Source organism: Hemicordylus capensis, chromosome 6, assembly GCF_027244095.1.
Source record: "Hemicordylus capensis ecotype Gifberg chromosome 6, rHemCap1.1.pri, whole genome shotgun sequence".
In the NCBI taxonomy this organism is placed as follows: domain Eukaryota; kingdom Metazoa; phylum Chordata; class Lepidosauria; order Squamata; family Cordylidae; genus Hemicordylus; species Hemicordylus capensis.
Window position 1 is genome coordinate 52971954 of NC_069662.1, and position 9531 is coordinate 52981484.

General features: G+C 46.1%; 1 protein-coding gene across 1 annotated transcript; it reads right to left on the reverse strand.

Annotated features, from left to right (window-relative positions):
* Positions 1–414: 414 nt before the first annotated feature.
* HIGD1B (HIG1 hypoxia inducible domain family member 1B) lies at positions 415–9331 on the reverse strand. Its single transcript, XM_053262850.1, has 4 exons — positions 9226–9331; positions 8611–8713; positions 3622–3756; positions 415–1856 (listed from the first exon to the last, which is right to left on the reverse strand). The coding sequence occupies exons 2-4, from the start codon at positions 8705–8707 to the stop codon at positions 1792–1794; spliced, it is 297 nt and encodes a 98-aa protein (XP_053118825.1). The 5' UTR covers positions 8708–8713; positions 9226–9331; the 3' UTR covers positions 415–1791.
* Between the last annotated feature and the right edge of the window lie 200 nt (positions 9332–9531).

Below are 9531 nucleotides of genomic sequence, written 5' to 3' on the forward strand. Positions count from 1 at the left end.
GACCATCTAGTTCAATACTGTTCATACTAAATTACAGCAATTCTTTGAGTTCCCAAGGAATGGTCTTCCCCCAGCCCTGCTAGCTGAGATCATAGGGATTGAACTTGGGACCTACTGTGTGCAAATCGTGAACTCCACTGCTGAGCTCTGGATCCTCACTTGCCCTTCTTTTTATTTACTTGATTAAAAAGTGGAGTGGGTCGATATGGGTCTGTATTCCTGCAGACCAGCTGGCTGCTCTGTGAGCCAGCTCTATGCCTATGATTGCCCTGTCCTATGGTTCTGAAGACTACAACCCCAGAAGGCCAGGCTGCCAACACAATTCTTTGTTCTAGAGAAATATATCAATGACCAGACAAATATATTATTCAAAATAAAATGCTAATATAAGCCATCTTACCAAATACGTGCATTTTTACACTGTTTATTTTTTCATTTTGTTTATTTAAACTGTTTATTTTTTTTTCATTCATATTGGTACAGTGTAACAATACATTGTCAGGAAAACATATGAAAAACCCAGCAACAAAAAATAAAGAAAAAAGCTTCAGCTATATTTCAAGTATGCTTCCAAAGGAGGCTCAGTTAAGAACCTATGGCATAGATAAACAAGGAAGGGTGAGAAATGTTTCACCTCTGCTTAGATCAGTGGCCTAATACAAAGTCAATTTTTACTTAATTTGACCCTGTGTATATACAAATGTTTATCAGCTGTGGTGGCACAGCGGGGAAGCAGCTTGCCTATGGAGCAAGAGGCTCTTAGTTCAAATCCCTGCCGATGTGCTTCCCAGACTGTGCCTAGTAAATATAACTGTAGTCGCCTATATCAGGCAGCAGCGATATAGGAAGGTGCTGGAGGTGGCTGCTCATTTCAGTGACAATGGCATCATCATACTGTGTGCGAGGAAGACAATGGTAAACCACTCCTGTATTCTACCAAGAAAACCACACGGCTCTGGTAACCAGGAGTTGTCACCAACTTGACAGCACAATCTTTCCTTTATACACAAGTTTAGATCATGTTTAAAATAGTGACATTAGATATTTGTATTGCTCTTAAGTCATGTGCAAAATATAGCCTTTTTAAAAAGTGCTCTGGTACAAAGACAATTAAAGCAGAACCTATAGAGCAGATACTTCGCAAGGGAAGCCATGGCAGAGATGTATTATTGGGTTTGCACAAGTTGAAGACTGATCATCCTGGACAGAATCTATGGTCACTAAGAGTCGACACTGACTTGATGGCACTTAATCAATCAATCACAGAAGTAGAGAATATGTCCTGCAGTCAGAATTTGGCAAATCAATACGTGGTCAAATTCAGTTAATTGGCTTATGTGTCTTGCTTTATTATTTAAAATATTTTGTAAAATGATCTGGATTTTTGCAAACAGCAGGGGTACCAGCTACTGACAGAGGCAGGGTTCTGCATTAGATGGACTTTTCGTGTGATTAAAGAAGGCAGTTAATACCGTCTTTCTTTGGATATGAGAGGAAAACATTGGTTTGCGGAAATGTTGGTCAGATCCTGTAAGGGTTTTTCCAGCCCTCTGGTTCTATAAGTTTCTCCCTGTACTTTGTAATGTAACTTAAAATATATATATATGTGAACATTTGAATGGGATGTTTCAAGGGAATGTATAAGCTGTATTAAAGTGAGCATTTGAGGCTGCAGGGGATGTTTCTTCTGCAAGAGCAAACCAGATGATCTCCCAACCCTACGGGGATTGCCACAGGGATCTCCAAATCCACTCGGGGAGAAGGGACAAACCATTGCCATCCATGTCCAGCCTATTTCTGGGTCCCACCCGAAGACTCTTTCAGGAAGTGGTCTTTGTACATGCTATAGATAGCACCTGTGAGAGAGGAAGTGGTGTTATAGCAAAATAGAGAGTCAAGAAGAGAATTATAGACAATACAGGGCTTTTTGACCCCGACGGGGAATATAATATATGAATATAATATATGACCCTCGACGGGTTATATAATTGTGCTGCTAGTCACAAAGGCTGCACAAAGCCCTTAAGGGTTAGCCTCTGCTTCTTAGAAATCTCTGTTTCTTAAATTTCACCAGACATTTCTCACTCTTTTTCAAATTTGTCTTCCCTACCCTACAGGCTAGAATTTATTTATTTTTTAAATTCAGTGTGTAAATACGAATATGCTGTGCCTGTTGCACATTCTTCACACAGCCCTCAACCTGATTCCAAAGTTTTCTACTTAGGTTTGTACAGCCAAAATCAAATCTGGCTGCTGGCCTTCCAGTTCCCTGTGGCTTTTAAGGAAAACTGCTATTCTTGTCTCCTGTAGCCAAGTAGAATCAAGTTAAGCTCTCCTTTCCATGGGTCTCCTACCCTCAACATATTGCCACGTCTGCTATGTTATGTTTCATGACTGATCCATGAAAAATCAAGAGCTTGTGGCTCTGTGGCCCTGACAGCCACTCAGTCCATTTGGCTTCCATCATTCTGTAAGACTGATATCTACAAATAAGTCCATGATCAGGCCTGCTCAACTTAGGCCCCCCAGCTGTTTTTGGACAACAGCTCCCATAATAATCCCCAGCCACAGTGGCCAATAGCAAGGGATTATGGGAGTTGTAGGCTGACATCTGCAGGAGGGCCAAAGTTGAGCAACCCTGCTTGAGACCATACTGATGCTCATGGACGACAAGGGTTCTAGCTTACCGATTCTTGTTACTGCTACAACTATTTATATACGGCTCTTCAACCAAAGTTCACAAAGCAGTTTACACAGAAAAAAATGCATAAATAAAATGGTCCTCTGTCCTCAAAGGGCTATCACTTGAACTCTGCTCCACATCAAGGGTGCTGCTTCTATGAGGCTGGGTGAGGTGGTTGCCTCAGGCATGGGCCAGAAGAGGAGTGCAAGGGATGGCAAGCATGGCCACCCCCACCCCACTGCTGGGGGCACCACCCCACAGGCCTGCTACCCTGCTGCCACCATCCGTCCTCACCCTTTCCCCTCCTTGCCTCTCTAGGTCATGCCTCTTCTTTCTCTTCTCCCCTGCCCCCCATGAGCTAGGAATGCCCCTGCTGCTGCCTCTGCTTGGCAAAGTCTGGGAATGCTCTCATGACGCTGCTTCTGCTGCCTCAGCCACATGGCCTGAGAATGCTGGACACTCACCTGCAGCAGCGGGGAGGGAGGGATGTGGGAGGCATCTTATGGTCCTTTGTCTCAGGTAGCAAAAATAACTTGGACTGCCCTTGCCTCACACAATTACTATCCATGCTTGACGATTCAGCTGTGTGTAAGAAGGGTCTTGGTTGAAAAGCATTGCACTGGAGGTGACAGCATCGGATTTGAAAGCTCTGCCTGTGGCAATGAATCTGCAGGGGCCCGTTCACATATCCAAGTCCACCCTTGAAGCGACAGTTGCCAAGGATGGGCGTGTATGGGTGAATGAGCCCTCAGGCTTAAAGGCCTCAATCAAACCTCCTCATTAATAGTTATTCCAGGTGCTTTAGCTCCAGCTCTGGACTTTTCCTCTGAGGCCAGCCAGAACTATCCCTCTGGCATACCTAGCAGCTTCTAGCCAAGGTGACTGTCCCAAATTTTATCCTGTAACACATCCTCCTTTTTCTTCACCCCCTGCCTTACCAAGAGTTACAGCTCCAACCACACAGGCTTGGGCAGCTACCCGAGTGTGAATCAAGTGGACAGACATCTTCATGCTCCCCCTTTCCTTCAGTCGGTAAAGGCCGTAGGCTGCCACAACCGTAAACCCCACCATACCTGCAGGGGAGAAGAAGCCATAGAAAACAGGGCATCCTATACCTGCTATAGATTGGACTGATTACTGTTTAATCTCTGCTTTAAAATTTTATATATATATATATATATATATATATATATATATATATATATATATGTAATTTTTTTTATTATTATTATTTTCTCGTAGACGTGCCAGTCTGTGGGGATGCGTGGTGGACGGAATCCTCACGAGAGTCCCTGACAGACCCGGACAGCAAGTACTTTGGGTGGGCGGTGGAGTGCACCAGGAGGCGGCTGGCCGGACCCAGACAGTGCTTTGGGTGGAGGCAACGGCCAGAGCTACACCAGCAGGTGGAAGCAGCCGGGGGCAGGAGGAGACCAGCTGGCAGAGGCGGCCGACAGCAGAGCTGCGCCGGTGGGAGGAGGTGGGCAGCTGGCCGGCGGAGCCAAGACAGCGGGAGGAGGCGGCTGGTCAGCAGAGCCGTGCTGGCCAACTGGAGGAGAAGGTGGGCTAGCAGGAGAAAACAGGCTGGCAGGAGGAGGCGGCCTGCCGGCCAGCAGAGCCAAACTGGTGAGAGGAGACAGCCAGCTGGCGGAACCGCACCAGCCGACTGGAGAAGGAGATGGCTGGCCGATCGGCTGGGGGCAGCTGACAGGAGAGCGAGCAGGAGGAAACAGCTGGGCCAAAATAGGGGCACAGATGCTCTGTGCCCGGGCCAGCTAGTAATTTTAAAAACCCAAGGAAAGAGATATTGCAACCATCATAAGCAACCAGTTCCACTTTTACACGCTGCTTTTACACACTGGAGGCTCTTTCCAGTTTTTAATGTATGTCTACATTAAGAACTGCCCTTATCCATGTATCAAAATAAACAAGTTTGAATCTAATACCCCAAAGTTTTACAGTCAGAACTACTATCAATTCATATTTTTAATAGGATGCTTCTTCCTTTCTCCATAATGAATTAATAAGAGCCCTACTGCACCAGACCACGGGGCCATCAAACCCAGCATTCACATGGTAACTAAGCAAGGGGCTATTATAATCTACAGGCATGGATTTCCAATTCTAATGATTTTGAGAACTATTAAGTCAGTGGAGGAGTAGCCACCACAGCAGGGAAATGACTTGACTAGCAAGCCAGAGGTTGCTGGTTCAAATCCCTGCTGGTATGTTTCCCACCTATATTGAGCAGCAGTGATATGATTGATTGATTGATTGAATTTTTCTTATATACCACCTTCTCCAAATACGCTAGACAGTGAGCAGCAATACCAATAACAATTAATTAATTAAATTATTAGTATTATTATTAGTAGTATTATTATTATTAGGCAAATGCCTGGCAAAATAGGTGGTTCTTAAGAAGGGCCTTAAAAGCAGCCGGGGAGGGGAGTGAATCAGGCGGGGGGAGTGTTAAAAAGAAGTGGGACGGCCACAGAGAAAGCCCTTCTATGGGCCCAGGCACCACGCACTACATACTACACCAGGGCCTGGGACACTAATGAGGGCCAGCTGAGAAGACCTCACAGGACGAGATACAACTGGCCAAGAGAGGCGATCCTGGAGATATACAGGTGCTAAGCCCATAGGGTTTTGTAGGTGAGAACCAGCACTTTGAATTGGACCCGGAAGTGAACAGGCAACCAGTGCAGCGACCGTAAAAGAGGTGTGACACTATCAAATCTATGGCCACCCATAAGGAGGTGGGCCGCTGCATTCTGGACTAGCTGAAGCTTCCGAATCGTTTTCAAAGGCAACCCTAGGTAGAGCACATTACAGTAATCCGAACAAGAGGTAACAAAGGCGTGAGTGACTGTTGCCAGGGCCTGCCAGGTGAGAAAAGGCTGTAACTGGAGAACCAGCCAAAGATGGGCAAAGGCACCCCTGGCCATGGCCGCCACCTGCTGTTCAAGCAGGAGCCGTGGGTCCAGAAGGACCCCCAGATCACAAACCGTCTCTCTCAAGGAAAGTGCAACCCCGTCATGAGATTAAACTCATACATGGCAATTGGCCAGACTGCAGACTGAACAAGAGCAACTCGGACTTGGAGAGATTAAGTCTGAGCTTGTTTTGGCCCATCCCGGTCCTGACAGCCTTTTGGCACTGAGCCAGAACATGGACAGCATCACCTGTTTGGCCAGGGGTAGAGCTGTAAAGCTGAGTATCATCAGCATATTGATGAAAACTTACCCCGAACCAACGGATGACCAGACCCATCCGCTTAATGTAGATGTTAAAGAGAATGGGAGCAAGGACTGAGCCCTGTGGAACCCCACAAGAAAGGGGCCAGGGTGCAGAACACTCACCCCCCCAGTCGACACCAATGGAAATCGCCCTGTGAGATAGGATCAGAACCACTGAAGAACAGTGCCCTCAATGCCCAGCCCACTTAAGCGCTCCAGAAGGGTAGCATGGTTGATAGTATCGAAGGCTGCTTAGAGATCAAGAAGAACCAAGGGAGGTGTGCTTCTTCCCACATCAAGATTATGATACAGGTCATCCAACAGGGCGACCAATGCTGTTTCAGTGCAGTGCTGCAGCCTAAAACCTGACTGGCAAGGATCCAGGAAATCTTCCTCCAGGACTCTCATCAACTGAGCACACACCACCTTCTCCAGAATCTTAGCAAGAAAAGGAAGATTGGAGATTGGACGATAGTTATCCAGATTATCAGGGTCGAGAGAAGGCTTCTTCAGAAGAGAGCGGATCACTGCCTCTTTAAGGGCTAATGGAACAAACCCCTCCAGAAGAGAGAAATTAACCGTCCACTGAAACCAAGACAGACCATTCCCCCTCGCAGCCCTAATGGGCCAAGAGGGACAAGGGTCCAGGGTAGAGGTCGCTGTGCCCACGTTGGCAAGAATCCTGTCCACATCATCAGCCTCAACAAGCTCAAAGGTATCCCAGATAGTATCACAAGACTCAGTCTCTACTACCTCAACAGATACTGAGCATTTGGAATCCAACTCTGACCAAAGGCGAGCAATTTTATCCGTGAAAAACCTAGCAAACATGTCACAGCAGCCAGACAAAAGGTCACCAGAATCAACCCTTCCCAGCAAAGAATGGGTGATTCCAGGGGCGTAGCTAGGGGAGAGGGGGCCCGTGTTCATGCCTCTCTCTGGCGGCCCCTCAGATTGAGGGAGACAATGGAGAAAATAGGGAGGTATGGAGCTGGAGGGCCCCCAGCAGCTGGGGGCCCGTGTCCTTTGAACCCTTTCGCTCAATTATAGCTACGCCCCTGGGTGATTCAGAAAAGGGCTGCTGGCCAGGAATCTGCTGATGCAATAAGTATGAAGAAATCAGTAGATTCCACTGCCCTTATTGCCACTGTATACTTCTGAACATGTGCAAGCAACCATGCTCGGTTGGCTTCTGTCTTAGTATTCCTCCAGCTGCGCTCTAGACATCTTTTGACTCGCTTCATCTCTCAAAGTTCCTCAGAGAATCAAGGAAGCCGAGATCAACGAGCCCTAAAAGGCCGCTCAGGAGCAATCCTGTCAAGCGCCCTCGTAGCCCTGATGTTCCAGGCCTCTACAAGTAGCGCTGAAAGGCATCATCTCATACTGCGCAGGAGATGGCAATGGTAAACACCTCCTATATTCTACCAAAGGCAACCACAGGGCTCTGTGGTCGCCAGGAGCTGACACTGACTCGACGGCACACTTTACCTTTACTTTAAGTCAGCGGAAGAACAGATGTGTGGCATGCAAAAGATCCCATGCCCAGTCCCACATCTCCACTTACATTACTCTAAGGTTGCAGTAGGGCTTGGAAAGACCCCTTCATGGACACCTTGAAAAGCCATTGTTGTCTGTCACCTACTGGACAGTAAAGTACTAGACCAATATATGGCTGGATTAATAATCTGTGTCACTATAAAGCAGCTTCACGTGTTCACAAGGACAGATTCTCCACCCAGAGGTCTTCAGGCCAACAAAATGTTCCCCCCATACCCCTTTGAGCCCCATGGGCCATTGGTGATTTTTGCATGGTTTTAAATTGTTGTAATTTTAAATTGTTTAAATGGGTTATTTGTTTTGTTTTTATTTGTTTTTATTCATGCAAACTGTCTAGAGTCATCTGGGATAGACAGTATAATAAGTTAGTTAGTTAGTTAGTTACATGGGAGCTGGTGTGGTTGGTACCATGCGGGGGGGGGGGAGAAATGCGCACTGTGGTTTTTGATGTCTATACCCTTAGAGATGGAAAAGAGGTGATTGCAATACTTTCAGCTTTCAGTGTGTTATCATGCTTTTATTGGCCTGTCAGGCCTCCAGCAGCCAAATTTGCAATAGTGTCTTTAAAACATTTGGAAATTGTTTAAATACAAAAACTACAATAAAATGCATCGATGTTGTCAGAGGAACAGAAATGAAAACTAGTAGAAATGCCCTCCAAAGATTACTCCATGGAGAGAGTACAATTTGTTCATTGTTACCCTTACTTTTGTGCAAAAATGACTGCAATTTTACCCTAATCATTTGGCAGTAAGGATAAAGGGGTGATAACACACAGCTGTAAGTGTAACAATACTATCACCTGTTTTCTGTCTCTAGGGAGGTAAATGTTGCCAAAATAACTATTAGCATTCGTCCCTTGAGATGGCACTGATGCCCAAAATCTATGGGCCTGGCTCACCAACTGCTATTGCTTGCAATATCTCTTGGCCATATTGGCTTCCTGGCCGCCTTGAGTAGCTGGAGTAGCCTCACACTTGTTTTAGCATCACACCTCCCTTACCATAACAGAGCCTTTGTTTCAAAGGACTTCTTTGAGTCTCTTAGTATGGCACTAAAATACTGAGTAGGGAACAGGTCACACACAGATTCTTGGGGGGGGGGCACTCCAGCTTCCTCTAAACTCACCAATTGGCACTAAAGGACTCTTGCGTGCCTTTTGCAGAAATTTGGTCCCCACTGTGCTTTCGCGCTCTGGAACCCAGCTGCTTTCGTCCGTCGACATTGCAAGCTGCAGAAATTGATTTTCAAGTTACATACCAGATGGGAAACGGCTCCCTAGTCTTGTAACACATCGTTTTCTTTATCAAAATGCTTGATCTTGATTCTGGGTGGGGAGCAGTATCAAATTCAATCAGGCACTTCCATAAAGGACAGAAAGATGAAAGTTGGTCCAGGCATAACATATGATGTCCTGTTTGCTACACACATCTGAAAAACTGTCTGTGTATATATGTCTGTCTCTTGGAGCTCAGGGATTATAAGAAGTCTGCCTCTTAATAACTGTGTTCCCCCCCTCCCCCGGTGCCAATTGAAGTAGCCAAACCACGAATGGGCTGGAATGCTGGAATCAAACACTTGAAGTATCCTGAGATTGGGGAAGAGGGACTCCCAGTGCAAACCAGGAATGTCTCTATTCTTGAAAAGGGTGAACTGCATAATAGAACTATGCAAAAGAGATATAAAAAAGGAAATTCCAATGAGATAATATACACTCCAACACAACAAGGTTCAATAAAATACCTTCTATGAAGAGTTCCAGAGGAGGTTTGCCTGCTGCCTTAGAGTCACCAGTACTGTCTGATACTCTGCTCCCTGGTTGTGTCCCAGATGTTGTAGGATGCTCCTGTTGGTTGCTACAGAGAGAGCTCCCTGAACAGAGCTGTTTTTCACAGGGGCTGCTTGGGTCTTTTCCCATCCTGTCACTTAAAGGTTACCATAAAGTCTCCACACTAGCTTTCCCCTTGACGTTTAAGTGAGAATATTGAGATCTTGTGAGTAGCTTGCTCTGCGTTTGTTTGGTTCTTCTTAACCCTTGCTTGGTCCATA

Coding starts and splice junctions, on each gene's coding strand:
- HIGD1B (XM_053262850.1), bottom strand. CDS start 8,707: ATGTCGACGGACGAAAGCAGCTGGGTTCCAGAGCGCGAAAGCACAGTG. Junction 3,757..8,610: donor GAGTCCTTTAGTGCCAATTG/GTGAGTTTAGAG, acceptor TCTCCCCTGCAG/GTATGGTGGGGTTTACGGTT. Junction 1,857..3,621: donor GGTTGGAGCTGTAACTCTTG/GTAAGGCAGGGG, acceptor CCTCTCTCACAG/GTGCTATCTATAGCATGTAC.